This window comes from Adelges cooleyi, unplaced genomic scaffold (genome assembly GCF_023614345.1).
Source record: "Adelges cooleyi isolate 19-005CV unplaced genomic scaffold, UGA_ACOO_1.1 ACOO_flye_CR_arks_rails_tigmint_CR_PRNA_207, whole genome shotgun sequence".
NCBI classification, from domain to species: domain Eukaryota; kingdom Metazoa; phylum Arthropoda; class Insecta; order Hemiptera; family Adelgidae; genus Adelges; species Adelges cooleyi.
This window is the reverse complement of record NW_026095868.1, coordinates 68,816-88,541: the sequence shown is the minus strand read 5'-3', so window position 1 is coordinate 88,541 and position 19,726 is coordinate 68,816. Positions and strand designations below refer to the sequence as shown.

Sequence of the window (19,726 nt, the reverse complement as noted above, 5' to 3'; positions counted from 1 at the left end):
GTTTAATACATTAAAGCGAACAAAATATAGACATAAATAGTAATTTAATCTTTATTTCACCTAAAGTTGAGCAGGTAAATTTTTAAATTTTAATTGAGAAAAACATTTTTGATAATACATGTGAAGAAACTGATAGAAATGTGAATTAAATTGCGTTTCAAGCCAAAAACTTTTAATCTAAATGAAGAAGAAGAATATCAGTGTACGCATTGATTTTAAATATTTTCCCTACAATAATGGCTCTAGAACCTAAAACTAATATTAAACGTACAAGAGAATATGCTACCGAAAATAAATATTTTAGAGTTGCATAAAAAATTGCACGATATATTTATTCACGTTCTTTAATTTTAGTTATCATAAACCCATTGTCTCATTGTTAGATTTAAGTGAAGTTATTGACAGTGGATACTGTTGAATTAAGATATATTTTCAACACAAAATGTCGGTTTCCTAACGTATAAATTAGGCATTACCTTATCTTCAACTTACATTTTCTTTTCCTCCACAACTAATAAATTAAACACGAAATAAACCTATCAAAATTTAAGAGATTACAAGATAGTATTAATGAGATAGTAATCAATTTGTGTAGTTGAAAACACATGTGTTGTAGTATGATTAAATTATACACAAAACAAAAAAACCAGTACAGTGGGGTCGGTGCATAGTGGGGACGGAGCATAGTTGGGTCGGGGCATATTAGGGACGGGGAGGTCACAGGTTTACAGGAATTTTTAAAGAAAACAATAAATTTTACCTACATATATTACTTATTAGTTTAATATTACTAACGTGGATAGCTACTAGCGGTCGGCTGTTGCCTGTTATTTACCTATTACCTTTTATGGAGATTTTAAAAATTGTGTTTTTTTAATAATAGCATAGGAGCAGTATCATGATGTTAAATGTTCACGAGACTTGATCTAGTCACAAAATGAAGTATTATCATTTATGACTTAATTATTATTAAAATTTATCTTAATTTGTACAAAGTAGTAAAATAATGGAATATTTTATACAAAATTAGAGCTACAAGTTGATGAACTAAAAAATTTATATTAGCACGAAGCAGATTATCTAATATTAGACAATTTAAACAATCAAGCGTGAATCTCTTTAAATGAATAACAGTATAACAAAATGCAAAACATTAGTTTTCCTTTAAAAAAATTGTGTAACAAAAAATACATTTTGAGGCGGTATACTGCATAAAAACCAACACATTATCTGAATCAAAAAAACAACAGTCCTCTTCATAATTTGCAGGTAGTTGGACCTTATATACTCATAGTTGACCTTCGGCAAGGTTATATAACTCAGTCTGTAAAATAACGAGATAACGACAGTGGTTTTGTCGTATCAGAATCATTTAGTGTCTTAATAAGTACACGGATAGGTTTTTTCCAATAAATCGAGTTTCTACTACAATCAGTTACACGGTTTGGTCGCCTGTGATATCATGTAATAAACACAATATTATGATACCGATCATTGGGCCCTAACCTAATCTAACACGGATAGACGTTACCAACTGATAGTTTTTAGTGTCTGTTCGTTTCTCACATCTGGTACACCGGGTTTTTAGTAAAAAAAAAAAAAAAAAAATTGAACTTTGTGTAAACTTAAAGTCAAAAGTGTTACTTGAGCACAAAACTTAATAGTATCATTCTGCATAGATCTACATAAAATTGTTTTAATGATTTGATCAATTTTTTTAAGATTTTAAGTGTTTTTAGTTAAAATATACGCAATCTGCGAAAACACAGTTTCCCGGCAATTAAAAAAAAACTGTGGTGCCGAATTTTTTTCCCGTTTAATATGTTATGGGCACATATGAGTTCCAACTACTGGCAAATTTTCAACCCAAAAGTTTTAAAATTACCGCTAAAAACCCCGAAAAACAAAAAAACTTGTACCCCCCTAGAGGGGTGGGAAATGGGTATAGTTTAAGTTTAACACAACTGAGGTGTGCGGGCATACCAAATATATATTTCTTATACATTTCAACTCGATCCGACTCTTTTTCTCGAAATTATAACCAGTAAAAGTTAATTAAATATTAATTTTCCAAGGCAATGTGTATTTAGGGGCTATATAAAACTATTGATGTATTAATTATACTGTATTTCATAAGTATATAATATATGTATGTCTTATTAAGTCGACTTTTATATTAAGTTTTAGGCGCACTGTCTTCTTAAGACAACCTGTGTATTAATAATGCCTTTGTTATATTTTGTGTAATTTTTTTTTATCGTATTTTAAATGTTTGTATAAATGTTTAAACTAACATTTATACAAACCTGCGTAACGACCTGGGGACGGATTTAATTACTTTCTTTAATCTAAATTGTTTACGTTCATAGTTGTAAAATTATCGCACAATCAAATCAAAAGACACCTAGAGGCGCGTGCATTCTTTTACTTAAGTGTACATTGTAAATGGTCTGGTTTTTTACGCAGCTTTTTCCCCAAACCATTAGGTTAACTTAAATTCTAAAAACTTGTGATTACACATCATTTTATTTTATAAATTTTATTCACCGGATGCACGCCCACAATGTTTGTGACCCAATAGGTTTTAACTTAATAATGGCGGAATTTTTAAATGTGGAGTATTGTCAAACTTTAAGAACACTACTTTTGGAGAGGACTTGGCAAAGACCCGGTATTCCGTTTTTGCCTCGAGCTTATGCCAAGAAAGCGACGACAGGGCTGGCGATTTCCATATGCAGAGGGAATGCGACAACGGGGTGGCTCTAAACTGAGAGGGATATCCTTCCAGTAGCTGTAACGAACATATTTCATCTGACCGTTACTTCACGTTAAATTAATAAGGGAGACTTTAAGGCCAATTAGACGTAGACAGCGGTCTAGCCAAACGTTTTCCCGTGGGGATCCGTCTATTTTAGCCTTATCGACGGCCACTTTGCTTAGTCTAGCCAGCTAGTCGAGTAGGTCCGTTACAAAATTATAAGACAATACCGGTAGATTTAGGTTATGTTTATTAGAGATGTTCTTGTGTATTAATAAAAATACCTAATAAAAAAACAAAATAATAAGTCGTTATTTGAAAATCGAAAGTTTATGAAAATATAACAAGTTTAAGAGCTCCCATAATCGGCTTCCTATTATATAATATTTGATTAGGTAATGATTATAAGAAGTATTCGGGACTTAAGTACTAAACATAATAAGCATCATAAAACCTTAGGTCTATTATAATACGAGTATAAGCTTACTTATAATGAGATTATATTTATCCATATAATTCAGATTATATTTAAGTACTTTAATTAATTATGCATACATCAGCACTGTGACACACAACGTGACGGACAAAATTCCAGAATGACACCCAGCTATAAGACATATCCATGTACAAAGTAAACCGATAAATGCGGACTCGTACGCAAGCTATATTAATACCTTTCATCCACAGTTATTATTACTATTACTATTACTTATGCTATAACTACTACTATACTATTACTATCACTACTATTTTTACTTTTATATTGATTTCTAAATTCTCCTTTGATCCAACCGGTGCGGTGCTGGTGTTTTTCCTAATGCATGAAATAATAACAGCTATACGACGACGGTATTGGTTATAATAATAGTTTATTAATGAATACACTTTTATATTGATATCGAAACATGAAGAGTTTAATAGATAAAACAATGTTTTTAACTAAAATACAAGTTTTCTTATTAGTTCATATCAAGTTCTGTTTTAAAAAACCCTTCCGGAAGTATCAAATCTACATACTCGATCATTTGTACAGGTCTATCGCCTTTTGCTTCCAATCCTATAACGCAATTTAATACTTCATTACATCCTTGTGTATATCTAAACCCAGGATTTAATGCACGCGTTATTATCCCGAGCAATCTGCATTTTGTGATTTCGCCATTGTTGCACATTTGGATGCGATCTAAAACCATACGACATAATTATTGAAAAGAAATATAGGTAATCGTTAAATACTACAAATTAATGCAAGAAATAATAAAAAACATATAAAATATTCCGGATCTAGCTAAGTGTTAAAAAATAAATACATTAGCTTTTGCTTGAATCATGTGGTTGCTATTGCTGGACTTTAAACTACAGTCATTGTTCTACTGACTTAAAAGTATTTTTTTTTTACCCATAAGTACTAATTACCTACACATAGATAGGTTATGTATATGCCAAAGTTTGGGTTTAACGACGTTTTAAAATAAATATTATAAAAATGCTTACTCATTCTTTGATGTAGAACATAGTTGAAAATAGTATGTAAAACAACATATCTGCTGTTTACTGCCGTGTCATAGTCGATTGGGTCTATAATATCATACAGATGATGTATTTAGTTTTATTTTTAACATTTAAGTTATACCATGTAAACTATAGATAAGAATTTTCAACTTTTTTAATTCACCATTATTAATATAGTCTTATTTAAGCACATTGTACAACTGTAATATTCACTCAAATACTACTAAATAATTGTTCTGCAGAAAACTGTTATACTTACTAATTGAATCAATTGTTGGCTCTCGTCCTGTAATAAAAATAATTACTCTTATAATTAAGGGTCCAAAAAATGTATATAATAAATCTTATTTAAGTTTATTATTTTAGTCATAGAATATGTATAAATCCAATCGAGCATTTATGGACAATAATTATCGAGCTAATGTTTTAAAACGTGACCGCCAATAAAGTCGTTAGCAATCGAGAGAGATGGAAAAAGCTTGCTGTATTGTAATTTGTAACTACTAAACTGTAATTTAAGGTTTAGAAAAGTCAATGAGTAGATACATTAAATACAAAAATATAACACTGGAAAATGAAAAAAACGTGCGTATAAGTAGGCCATGTTACCCTTTTCTATTAGAAACGATATAATATACTAACATATTATTATTATTAATATATTATTAGTTACCTATGATAACTGATAATAATTCTTGTATATTCCATTCTCGGGTTATTATTGATTCAAAAGCTATAATTAAAACATTAAAACCCCATTAAAATAATTTATTATATGTAAAATTTCACTGCCTACCATAAAAAAAATATCACAAAAAAACTTCATGAATAAACATAGTTACTAGATATTAATTATAAGTTACGCGGACGATAATTTTTTACCTCTCGCCTTGACTCTGTTTGAGAAAAACGCAGTGACTGAAAATAGATTCGAATTTATAATACTTTACTGTTAAAAGGTTGTATATATATTTAGGTAATCGACTGCCACTATAATCAAAAGCTTAATTCAAAAATAATACTTTTATGTACATTTTGTGTTTAAGCAAATTTTGTTTTTAAATAAATTTACCAGCTTGCAATATTAATGGATTAATAATAAAACCGGTAAATTGAGGCGCATAGAGCCAGAATAGCCTAACCCACAAAAAATCAAAATCTGTTTTATGTGATAAAACGTTTCAGATTGATATATTATTTGAAATGCACTATGGCCTATCTTACAAAAAAAATTATTCACTAGATGGCAGCACATAATTGTTTTTGACACTGTGAGTATGAAATATAATTTCAGAACCATAGTGGCCCTTAAATTGATCAGTACTCTATAGATGGTTTAAAAGGCAAGGATTTATACATAATAATGAGTTTTTGTTATTTTCCTTGGAGTGGATTTAATAAGAAAAAAAAAATTAAAAAGTAGTCAAAACTTTAAATGCCCGTCCTGCGCAATTACATTTTTGTGGGTTAGGCTGTTCTGGCTCTATGCGCTTCAATTTAGAAAAAAAAAATTTAAAACTACATCTTAAGTACTACATTAACATGTAGATTTACGGACATCCTCTAAATAGTTTGTTAGTTATAAATGTGTAGTGTTAATGAACTGTAAAAAAAGTCAAATACACGTTAAAACATACACATTAACTCTTGATATTCGATGCATAGTTTAAGTTTAACAATAAAATCAGATAAAGAGAATATCATGAATCGGCAAGTCGTATCATCTTATACCATTTAACATCGATCATAGGTATATTACTAATAGTATTACAATTTGTATTATTATTAAACATTGTGATTTTACATATATACATATTAGGTATAGATTGAAAGAGGAACTGGAAAGGTATTGATATCACAAAAACTAATCAATTTTTTAATCTTGAATGCAGATCTACCAGGGTTTTTCATTCAAACATACCTAATAGTTATAACTTACAATAATATATATATATATATATAAATTATACACATTACTAACAACATTTCAAAGAATACTGTCTAATACAGGGTGTCTTACAAAGATTAGAAAAATGAGATAACTCTTATTCTAGTGAATGGTGTAAGATTTTTTTTAAAAATAAATTTATACTCATTTGCACTATAAAATAAAAACGACCTTTTTTTTATTGCAAATAACTGTTTTCGGTTTTCAATAATTTTTGTAACATTTCTTCTTTAAAATTCAAGATGACCATGTATTATTTGATGAATATTTAGACTCGATGATAACAAGTTTTTAATAATTTCTTTTAATGTTATTTAAACTTTAAGTTAGAATGGGAGGTGCAGTGTGGTAGGTCCAGTTCATTACTTTGTAGGTCTATGATATTACCTAATCGTATAAAACAATTGTAAATTGTTTACCTGGCGGAAAAATCAAAACCTGAATTCGCGCTGAAAAAAAAACACAAATAATTTGTTTAAAAAAAAAGAAATAGTAGTGCATGCGAGTTGCGTGAACGTTTAATAAATTAATACAAATTTAACGGTTCCTTAGACATCAATTTTTAAATGAACGATTGAATGTACTGATAAAGTGTGCAACATGACAAACGGTATTGATAGTACAACAAAACTATTCGTTAAGCAATGGCAATTAAATAGCCTAATATTGTAAAAATGAGTTTACTTAAAACCAAAATAATAATTTACACATAACAATACCATCTGTGTATCCTTGAATGAGTTGGTTGACCAGTTGTTCTTTTTGATCTGGAATCAAAGTACAAAAACAAATGATTAATGATTTCGTTAAATAAACTTCAGTAATTACCATTCAATATTTTATAAAACATTTAAGTGAGGTAGGCATAGCACAGATAATCTATAATTGTTTATCAATCTAACGGAGGAGAATAAAAGAATGTAGCTATAAGATAGAGAGAGGCAAAAGGAATAATTAGGATAAATAAAAGATTTTGGAAAAGGTGAACAAGATGAGGAAAGGTTTTAAGTCGAGGCATACAATGGTAAGATGGGAAGATGGGACTATGTTAACAGAAAATGACAAAAAAGCTAAGACATTCAAGAACATGTTTCAGACACTCTTAAAACAACTTATAAGACATAACGTAGCATCGGAAGAACATGACACGGTTGAACAAAATATTGAACGACCATCAATGGAGGAAGAGGAGACTGGGTTAGGAATGCTAAAAAATTAAAAACACCTGAAGCAGATGATATAATACAGGAATGTCTTAAGAAAGGAGTAGCGCAATTAATACAGCAGCTACATAAGCTAATAGTTAAGATCTCTTAGTCTGAAGACTAAGAGATGCTTTGTCACCAGCCTTTTTCAATATAGCACTAGAATTAATTATGAGAGAGACCTTGGCTGAAGCCACAGGAATCAAAATAAGAAATGTCCAGCACCTGGTAGTGGCAGGATATGAAGATGATGTTATAAAAATGGTGGAGAGTGAGGAAAACCTAATGAGAACTATTAGCAAATTGATAGAAGTATATGTGAACAAATTTGATTAATGATAAATGAGATAAAAACAAAGTACATGATAGCCACGAGACATAACCGTGAAACAAGACAGTTGGAAGTGAATAATTATAATTTTGAAATATTAAGGTTGTAATATTAGGTTGGGATAATACAGTGTAATTTATAATTCTTATTATATCTCATCATATATGACCAACAGATTAATTTACAATTCTTGTCGTTAATATTGGTTAAAACAAAATTTCGTGAAAATATAACCAAAAAAAAAGAGAATTTCCATTTTTAAGTAAATTTTATAATTTAGCAAATATTTAGAAAACATAATTATACACCACTGCACTGGCCACATGATAATATTTAAACATCCACCTTTTAAATACAATGATAGTTAAGTCACAGTATGAAAATTTGCTCATACTGTAAGTTATATCATATTATGCTAATTTAGGAGACATGCATAGGGACATTGAGGGGCTGGGTGCAAGAAAGGCATTTTCACGGAAATGCCCTTTTTGCTCAAATGTTTTTTGAACTCAGCGATCTCTATACTATATGTGTATACAATTTTAAAAATAGAGCGCTGCAGAAGCGTTTACCATGTGAGCAGATCCAAAAATGTGTTACATATTTGAAATTTTAACTTCGTTAATCTCAAAATACGTTTTTCTAAAAATTGCTCTTCTTGCACCCAGCCCCTTAATTATGATATGGTCATTATGGATTAGATAGTACTATTTTCAATTGACCATATAAATGCAGAATATTGGTTAAAATAACTGTAAAATCTAAACATGGTGAGATGGAATAATTCTGCCTTATTACATTAAAAGTATGGCGCTGTTTAGAGTTTAGACTGTGCCTATTTATTTTTGCCAAACTTCATATTTTCTGTAAAATTATTTTTATTTTTTTCCCTTAATTATAATATACTATATTATTAACTATATAAACACTCACCGTCATTTAAATCTCTAAGTATGTAGTCTAAAAAAAAACCAATTTTACATAATTAACAAATACAATAAACAATATAGTCAAAGCGATCATAAGAGGCTAAATACACAAAAAAAAAATAGTTCTATAACATAACTATGTAATGGTTGCTTGTACTATATTTAGCTTGTGGCCCTCCATACTGATTTAGTCTTTAATTTTGATAAACCACTAGCCGGATGTTGGCTAAAACTATAACTGCTAAAAATGTATACCATTAAATAAAAAAAATTGTAGGTTATGTATCCGAGGTTACTAAATTACAATCTTGATGGTAATTTTTAATAGCCCTAGTATTGGGGGATTAATGGCTGTATTTTTTATTAACTAAAGTTAAATGTTTGAGTCACATTTACTTTAAAAATGTTTGACTTTGCTAAAATAGTTTAAACAAGGAATTAAAGAGTATTTTTATTATACATAAAAAAATATTGTTTGGAAAACGTATAAAACATCTTCTCGTTTTGAAGGTCACAAACACATTAATGTAGCATATGGCAGTTCAGTTTATATTTTAGTAATAAAATATTAATAGGCACTTATTTACAGGCAATTTTGTTTGTTTTGTGATCAGGACAAAGCGTTAAATTATTTAGCGAATTTGTAACAAAAATTAACACAATATAACGACACAAATGAATAAATTTTTAATTACATATTATGAAATAACGTTACAAATTGTCTAAATCACTTAAAAAAAAAATTGTATTTGTAACTCACTGGTCTTACAAATCTGATCACGGTATTCTGGAATAATAAATTATACTATCATAATTTCGTAAAATATCAAATTGTCAGCGAGGTCACAGTTGTACAGTAATTATTATAGCTGAAATCGATAAAAATCCTCTCAAATAAATGCTTTGGTGAGAATCTGTGGGTAGTAAGTTTAATCCAGTGCAATATAAACTAAGCACATTTAGAAAGTGTTAAAGTGAGGTCTAGTGTGTCAAAATTTGCATCGAAGCGTTTAATTAAAAATTATATCACATTGCATAAATAAGCCTTCTGGATTTTGGGGTAAAAGTTGGTCAAATTATATGTGTAAGGCTGCGTTATTTTTAATTAAATACTAGTTTATAAATTGTATACAGCAAAAAAAATTTAAAGCTAAAAATCGTACAAAAACTTAATATGATCAATCCAAATAGTTGTCAATAAAAATATTAGTACAACTTAATAATTATTGTTCAAAATGTATATCATGTTTATGTTATAATGTACAAAATATTAAAACAAATCTGTACACAGTTTAATAGATAAATATGAATCTTATAAATCTCAGTTCGGCATCGAAACTAAAAAAATGTAATAAAAAATGATTCAAATTTTTAGGTCTTACCATCTTGCGATGCGCATTTTATATTGTTTGTAACAATGCAAATAGTAACCGCATAAAAATACAAAACTTGTAGCTTATTGTTAGTCATTTTCAATGGATATCTAAAAAAAAATAACGGTATAATGTCAAATTCAATAGTAATACATAAATATGTGTTTGCACAAAATTGCAGTAAAGATTCTTTAGATAGTCCATATCTTCTTCTTCTTTATTATTGCCTTACACTCCCAATTACATGGGGCCGGCCACCCTAGTCCTTCCATAGTTGATTTCCCTGGCAAAAACCCAAATTGAATATCTTCGATATTTTCTTTTCTACAATCTATTCTCTAACCTTCATACTATGACTAATCAGTTTTATATCTCTATAATTTTCACACTCCTGCACATCTTCCTTGCCCTTAAATATTGGTACCAGATTACTCCACAACTCCGGCATTTTTCCATCTATATACCAAAACCTTATTAAGGAAACCTGTCAACCACCCTTACATGGTTAATCATATAAAAAAAAACCCTCGGCACTCGTTTTTTCCTTAACATCCACCTCAAAACCTCTCTGGGAATTCTATCATATGCCTTTTCTAAATCTATAAATACCATACACAGTTTTCTTTTTTACTCTGTACTTTTCCACAGCTTGCCTCATACAAAATATTGGTTCAATACTTGATTTCCCTGGTATAAACCCAAGTTGATTCTTCGATATTCTCTTTTCTATCACCTTTTCCCAAGCCTCATACTGTGACTAATCAATTGTATACCTCTATATTCCACACTCCTGCACATCTCCCTTGACCTTAAATAATTGGTACCGGAATACTTTTCCTCCGCAATTCCGGCATTTTCCCGTCTATATACCAAACCTTATTAAGGAAACCTGTCAACCCTAACAAGGATAATCATTCAAAAAATATTAATATATTATCATCCCACTCAAGAAACAGAATATAGAAAAAAAAATGTAGTTTGTTTGTTTCCGGATAATGTTTTTAAAAAATGACCATCCTAAATTTGTCCTTATCCGAAGTTATTGTATATTTAAATTTCTCACCCTTTAAGTAGGTCTTGTGTAAAGTAGGAGTTAAGTAATTTGCCCACGTCATCGGGATGAAAATAGCAAATAATTTATATTTTTTATTAAAGGACTTCATAAATACTATTATTTTCTAAATTTAAAAAGAATTATTCGATTAAATTTAGAAAGATTTATTCGAATAATATCCCATTTTTTCATTCGAATAAATAAATAATATAAATAATTATTTAAAAAAATATTATACAAATAGTTTGTAAGTGCTTTTTTCAAGAATAATGTTTGGAATATTATTACGTAGAATTTTAATACATTCTACATTTAGGAAATATATAAAACCAGTATATTATATAGAAATATTTTATTTTATTCGAATAGTTTTAAAAATAATTATTTAAATTATTTTTCATTCGAATAAATTGTGAAACGCTAATTTCAATAAATTTTATATAAATATTAAATTAAATATAATATTAAATTCATTTATCAGTTCCACCCAGACCGGCATAAACATATTGTACTTATTAATGCATATTTTTTTTCAATTTACATTCGAATCAGACATTTTTTGTGTTAAAAGAACTTGGAGATTTTGTAGAATCTGATTGCAAAATTTTGATTTGAGATAATATATGGTATGTCTACTGTGATGATTGTAAAAACTATTATTTTTTTTATAGTTTAACTACTCATATTACCTGTTGTGATTTGACAAATTGTTGGATTCGTGTACGTTACTGAAATGAACAAAATCAAGTGTTGGTGCAATAACAATGATTGTACCTTCTGTATAAATACAACGTAGTTATAGGCGAGTCGCATAAAAAACCGAAAACAAATCGGCAGAACCGTATTTTTGCCGAATAATAAATTACCAGAAACACAAACTAACAGAACTGTATTTCCACCGAACTACAAATAAAAGAACAGTAGTGTAGCCGACACTTGTTTTAGTCGAAAATAAATCGTAAACAATGTTTTCAATTTAATTAACACTAGGTATTCATGTAAGTTGTAAGAGTCTGATAGCCATTACTTAGTAATCGATTGTGGGCGGCGGACTCTGTTACAGAAATTCTATATAATAATAATTATAAAAGATAGGCTTACTTGCCTTATTAGTTTGTATCCACTGGCAAACAACATCTAGTCGGACGATTAAACAATTAATCCCTCTAAATTCATAAAAAAGGGCTTTTTGGTTAGATTATCTATAAATAATAGATCTCACGAGCTCAAGTATTTCAGAAGGTCGATCACGCATGTGCTCGTAGAGCATAGTTCGTTACAGTATAGCCAATATTTTACATTATGATATATTAATTATTGCTATCGATTTAATTGTCATACTACATAATATAATACATAATTTTTAATAAAAATATCTTAAAAAATATTTATGAAAATCCTCTATTTCTGTACCAACTATTGAGTAGAAATTTCATGATTGATTTGGTATCAAACCAAGAGCTAGAGTGGAGATCACAGTAATAGAAGTTACAGAACATTTTTTTTTATAGTTAGTGTTGACTTCTAATGATAATATTCAACTGAACAAAACTATAAAAATAAGGGCCATAACATGTGTAATGGACATAGATGGGGGGTCTCCGCCTCAAGGTCTTTAATGTAAAAAAAAAAAGCGAAGTAAATGATTTTCAAATGTGATTTCTTTATTGAAAACATGCAATTTTTAAAAATAAATGTTGCTTTATTAAATTCTGTTCAAATCACTAGACCGGTATTTAAGGCTACCATGACTAGGTTAAGGTCTTAAATAATGGCATTCCAGTTTTATGTATTTATCTCTTCAGTTTCCGATTTTAATACTTTTGCAGAAAATAAAGTATTGTTAAAAAGATAAAAATCGTGTTAAAGTTCCAACAATGCCTAATACCACATAATGATAGTGTTGCATTAATATTTATATCAATAAAATATAACTTCCGAACTAAAATACTAAAATCTTGGAACTTTGAACATCGAGAGTGAATTTTTAAAACCATTAGACTTCGAAGATATTATCCGAACTTTTGCTAACGAAAAATCGAAGAAAAAAAGTTAAGTATGGATGAAGAGGATAAACAAGTTGACAGTTGCAATGATAACTAGTGACTGATTTTGTAATAAATATAAATGTGTATTTACCTATAATTAAATTATTTCAACTTGACATGATTATAAATATTATTTATATTCATAAATAAAATTATGCAACATGATATTTTTAATTATTAGTAATTTGTAGTTAACACCCATCCCCTCAACACTCAACACTGAAAAATGTCTTCAACACAATAATTGTAATATATTTTATTGGTATTAACAAACCACAACAGAGATGTCATTTGTTATTAATACTTAAATACATTTGTCACGATGTTAGCCTTGTAAATGTATAAATACAAAGTATAGTAATACCTACCTGGCAAAATATATAAATTAAACACCAAAAAAAGTTTTCTTATTGTAGCTTTGATACAGAGCTGAGGGGATGGTAGGTGTAAGTTTTACAATGATTTGCCCTTTGAAAAAAAAAATGCAATTTGGTCATAGAATTTTCTAGAAATATGTATTTTTGGAATATTACGTTACTATTTTCAACTATCGGGTTATAATGTTATGTATGTAATGTATTGGTATAATCATAATTTTGATTGTTGTATTATCAGTGGTTGTATTGTCTACATCATATAGTATTATACAAACCGTTCGCTTTTGCCAGTGTTTGCTCTTGTAGTGATAAGTTAAAACTCTTGTTAGGTACATTAGCCTTGTTGTTTAAATATGTGCTTTTTAATGTAATTTAAATAATATAATCTAATAAAAATATCGTTTAAATAAGTCGAATGATTGTAATTTGAATGTTCTAATTAGATTTAGTTAGGACCTTAGGACTCAAATGCAACACAAAAACCTACAAATAACAATCATACTTGTCCAACATTTGCATTATCATAGTCTGAATCATTATCATCTAGAATGAATACTTTGATTATACCTAGAGTTAATCGCACTTAATTTGTCTTTTTATGGTCCGATGTAAAGATTTGACTATAACAATAAATTTTACACTTATAGTTAAATTTAATTTATGCTAATTAAATACAACCCGTAAAAATGGCTAGCTTTATACGCTTTATAGCTCTTACGCATAACAGTTTAATACTATATTAAGCAGCGCCTTTAAAGAATAATGTGTATTTCAATAATTATAGTGTATTCATGATCAAACTCAACAGAAGACCAAGTGATCTAATTTTAACATAGCACTAAAGTCTACACTGTAATATCGTGGATATGCAAATCTTGTTAGATTTAGATGAGACTCGTTTGTGTTGCGAGAGCGCACGTCCATTAAGTACAAGATGCATTTTCACTCTGATATAAATAATAAATATACGATGTATAAAAATATTGTTTAAAAAAATGGCTTTGTTGGGAAACATGTTGACCAATGTGCATGTCTATTTGATGTACACGTCTAACATTGAATTTTGTACCATAAAACGCTAGACCATTTTTAAGTTAATTTATGTTTATGAATGTTAAAGAACACAATAGGTTCTTTATAATTAAAAATGCTAAATTCACCAAATTTGTATAGACATTTAGTGAAATGAATTATTGAAAATTTAAACACGCTTAAGCACAGATTAAGAACTCTATTTACTGTGAAAATAACGTTATTTTACAACAACTTCTAGACACTTGTCGATATCGATGAACAATAAAAGTATGTAACTTTCAAACTAAGTGCTAGCGGGGCAAAATTTTTACATATTCCCAATCACCATGCAAAATAGTAAAAAATTTAAAAAAAAAGGGTGTCCGGTAAAGTAGATCTGTTCCCAGAGCATTTTCGATAAACGAAAATATCTAGATGTTTTTGTTTTTTAATATCCCGATTAGGCAGTTGAAATTACTCTCCCACCATTAATAACCTAACCATCGGCAACGTAACCCAAATAAAAATAAAACATTATTTCGGGCGTCACATGTTTTTTATAATTTGATAAAAAATCAAATAATATCATTGGTCACCTTACTTAATTTTCGCGTCTATTAACATCCCTTTTTGGATTTTTAACGAGTTTAGTTAGTGGTTTTATCACTTACAGATTTAAAAATGCCTCTGAAACTGTAACCTCCCCGTCCCCACTATGCCCTGACATCATCATGCTCCGACTCCATTATGCCCTGACCTCACTGTACTGGCCTTATTTGTTATTATTATTTTGAGTTTCTAAAATTAATGATAGCTGTTAAAGTTGTCCTTCAGACTATTTCTCAAATTATCTATAAATATTTGTTCCAAACTTTATATCGACCAGTTTTTTTTCAAATTTTAACTATGAAAAAGTAAACTTTTTCAACTTTAACCCACCTTAAAGTACCAACTAGATGAAATTTGTGACTTATAGAGTTGCTACACGAAGGAAGTGGCCCAGTATTAAAAAAGTTACAGTGTGTACAGACAAAAAAAAAGCCCACACACTCTGCTCTGCACCGAAGCTAAAAGTGCAAACCACCAAACAAAATAAACTAATTAAGGGTACCTATATAATGTATACCTAATATTAATGACAACCTGACCTTGGCGTGAACCTGTATAGGGTGTGCTCAGATACACTTAAATATTAAATGAAACAAATATCTTTTTATCAATATTTAAAAGTTCATAAAAAATATATATTTAAAATAAATTAAGTATACATTTATTTATAAAAAAAGGCTTTTCAATTTATTACCTCAAACCGTGTTCAAGACATTATTTTTTGAACATTTTGTTCAGTAATCTTTAACATTGTGTTTAATTTAATGAAAATAGAGCAACATTAAAAATTAAGAACAATTAAAAAACAAAAATGTTTGATGTTTTTTTTAAATAAAAAAAATATCGACCTAGTTATAATATTTGAAGTCTCCAACGTTAAAACGATTTTTAATTTTATTATATTTTAGGTCCATTCATTTTTTACTTGAGTAATTAAAACTGTATGGCAATTGTCAATATTCCGAATTTAGTTCTAATATGTTTTAAAATTAATTATACAAATACTGTGATATAACAAACAAATTAAACCTCATTTTTTGTTATAAAACATATCCTTTCGTCGACTAACATGTAACGTAAAACGTCTTAGACCAAAATTAACATTTTTAATCTGGAATTTCGATGAAATTTATTCTTTACACTTGAAATTAGTTTGTTTTAATATTACTCTCTGACTCCAACAAAAACATTAGCTCAAATGAGTTAGATTTAATATGTAAACAATCTTTTAACATTATTCTAACAATATTAACTAACTAAGGAATTCTTAAGTTTAAGATATAACGTTTTCTAGGATATTTTGATAGTATTATGTTCGAAGTATAACTCACACAATGTCGGCTAAGGTCCCAGCTGTTTTTTTCTAATACTTTCGAGCACTCCCCTGCCCCTCCCCCTTGTATAGGCAAAATAAAATAAGTAAATTATAATTTAACCTTATGATCCTTTTCCCCAAATGCATTTATTATATATATTTACTTGTTTATTTTATTAGGCATCTATCGTTCAATACATATAACAGATTACTTAGAATATCTAACTTGTGACATCACTAAGTGAATGTAGCTACGATTACTGAAAAGAACGCCGTCGAATTACCAGTGCGACATGTAATCATTGTCCAAGCCTTGGGAAACCAAATTAAAAAAAAAACCCAGAGAATGAAGTTGACAATTGTATCCAATAATACGACAATTGAAATAAGTGTATTTTATACACATTAATAATAAGATTAACCGAATGCCGCCATTTTAAGGCGTACGCTTTTAAAATCGCATGAAATAGAAATGTTGTTTTATCCAAAGTATTTTAGCTTCGATGCGGAGCTGAGAAGGTATTGTTTTTACAATGATGTGTTTTTATTTTTTATTTTTTTTGTGTCTGGACCCACGATACCTCGTAAACCGCTGAACCGATTTCTTCGTGTAGCAACTCTATAGATCAAAAATCATACCTGGAAGGTACTTTATCGGGCAAAAAAAAGTCACCCCTTCCCCATCAAAATCGAGAAAAACACCTAAAAAATGTATACATTTTTCAACTACTCAACCATACACCAAGTACACTAAGTCGTAGACGCCATATCGTATTCTCTTGAAAAAAAACTTTATTGCAATTGCGTATTCTTAGACATCTCACAAGCCTTCGATAGGGTATTGCATGATGGCCTCTTATATAAAATTAAGAAACTCCTTCCTCCCACTTACTACCTACTCATCAAATCCTACCTAACGGATCGACATTTTCAAGTTCGCCACCGCTCTTTCTGATATAGCTTCCATAAATGCTGGCGTGCCTCAAGGTGGCATCTTGGCTCCAATTCTTTATAACATCTTTGCTTCTGACCAGTTTACTATCCCAACACCTCAGTAGCTGACTACGCTGACGACAAAGCGTTAATATCTATTAATAAAGATCCAATCATAGCGTCAATTAATTTACAAACTCACCTTAAAGCTATGGAAAAATGGTTTACAAAATGGCGGTTTAAAGTTAACCAGGATAAATCCGTTCATACAACCTTTACCCTCAGACATACTCCTTGTCCTAATGTTCTTCTTTACGGTACTCCAATTCCCTACTCTTGCTAAAATCAAATATCTTGACCTCACCCTAGATCAAAGATTAACGTGGGCTCAACACATCAAAACTAAAAGATTAGCATTGAATCATTGTCTTCGCATGCTCAAACCCATATTAACCAATAATATATACACCTCTATTAAAACAAAACTTCTTATACATAAAACATTTTTAAAACCACTATGGACCTACGGCCTGCAACTCTGGGGCTATGTGAAAAAGTCAAACATAATGAAAATCCAAGCCTTTCAAAATGTTGCACTTAGAAAACTAACGAATGCTCCACCCTACGTGTCAAATCATACACTACATTCCGACTTAAAATTAAAAACAATAAATGATGAAGCAAAAATCTTTTATAAAAGATTCCATAGCCGCCTAAATAATCATCCAAATCCATTAATAAAAAAATTGGCCACCCCTACAATATCTGGTAATCCTCCGAGACGCCTGAAGCGTAATTGGTGTCGAGATCTCTTCAATTAAATTAATATCAAGTTAACAGAAAGTGTTATCAATGGGTGGCTTCTTTCAACAAAACTTCATGATTTTATAAAATTTATCACATATTCTTATTGTGCCTAGTATAATTGATACAGATTGTTTATTACGTGTAAAAAATTAAAAAAAAACATTTTTCAACTTAAAATTACGATGGTCTATAACTTTTTTAAAAATAGTCGAAAATGTTCCAAATTTATATGAATTGTTCTTCAAACATAGTACTATCGATAAACATTAACAAACCAAAAAAGTATCATAAACTTTTCCCCTTAGAAGGGATAGAATTTTTTTTCTTTATTTCACTTTTTCAAGCAAAGTTTTAGAGATTTTGATCTGAAAACTAGTCAGAAGGTTGATCTAAAATGGAACTATAACATTTACAATTTTCTCAACATTCTGTAGTCAAATTCTTTTTTTTTATTTAGGAAAAACACCAAAAAAAGGGTAAATTTACACTTTGGCCGTAGTCAGTTTCTAGGTTGCTATGTGTGAGTGAATCAACAGTCAAAAGGTAATGAAAATATTTTCATTATATTGTTAATTACGATATATGGGTAACTACGACAGTACATTTTTATAGACGGACGATCAACCTTTATCGTATCCACCCTGCACAAGAGTAAATATTAAATTTTAAGTACATTTTTGATGGTCCCACGATATCTTCTAAACCGCTATAACTGGTTCGAACATACTATCCACAGATTCGCATCGAAGCGTTTATTTAAAAGTGATTCATCACTTTCAGTTACAATAAAATCTGTAGACCTGTGACCTCTCCGTCCCCACTTTGCCCCGACCCCACTGTACTGGAATTTTTTGTTTCTTAATACTTCTACCTTTTTTGTTATAATGATGAAAATATACTGAGAAATAATAAACACTTTATAAAGATAAGTTAATCTCTTTAATAATAATAAAATAAGCACTTAAATAGACAATGGTTGACCGTAATAACGAACTATATCATAGATAAACGTAGTAAAAGCCTTATATACTAATATGCAAATTAAGTAAATGTAACAAACAACAGAAAAATAGGTTCAGCACTAGGATAACTTGTGCTTATAGAAAGTTATTGCGTATTAGGAAATAAAGTCAACCAATGATACATAATAGATAAGCATAAAAACGTAAAGTCCCAAATGACATAGGTAACTAAATATAATATAATATATACAACCCTGGGTTTCTTACACCAACCGTTGTTTTATATAGGTCGGAGTGTTGGGCCGTAGATAAGAAAACTGAATATATAACGAGTGTAGCGGAGATGAGAATGCTAAGGTGGACGAGTGGAGTGACTAGGTTGGATAGAATAAAAAATGAATACTTAAGGGGAGTCTATGAGTTGGACCAATTGTGGGGGAAATGAAATAGAATAGGTTGAGATGGTTCAGTCATGTTATGAGAAGAGTTAAGGCAGAGGCAGTCAGTGGTGTTATAAAGATGAGTGTTGAGGGAAAAGACCTAAAAAAAGA

At 29.5% G+C, this 19,726-nt stretch overlaps 1 protein-coding gene across 1 annotated transcript; it reads right to left on the bottom strand.

Annotated features, from left to right (window-relative positions):
* Window positions 1-3,717: 3,717 nt before the first annotated feature.
* LOC126834058 (uncharacterized) lies at window positions 3,718-11,896 on the bottom strand. Its single transcript, XM_050565688.1, has 11 exons — window positions 11,800-11,896; window positions 10,066-10,166; window positions 9,444-9,470; window positions 8,688-8,714; window positions 6,938-6,985; window positions 6,638-6,667; window positions 5,153-5,188; window positions 4,944-5,003; window positions 4,530-4,556; window positions 4,253-4,336; window positions 3,718-3,941 (listed from the first exon to the last, which is right to left on the bottom strand). Exons 2-11 carry the CDS (start codon window positions 10,151-10,153, stop codon window positions 3,718-3,720), a joined length of 651 nt encoding a protein of 216 aa, XP_050421645.1. The 5' UTR covers window positions 10,154-10,166; window positions 11,800-11,896.
* Window positions 11,897-19,726: the final 7,830 nt, after the last annotated feature.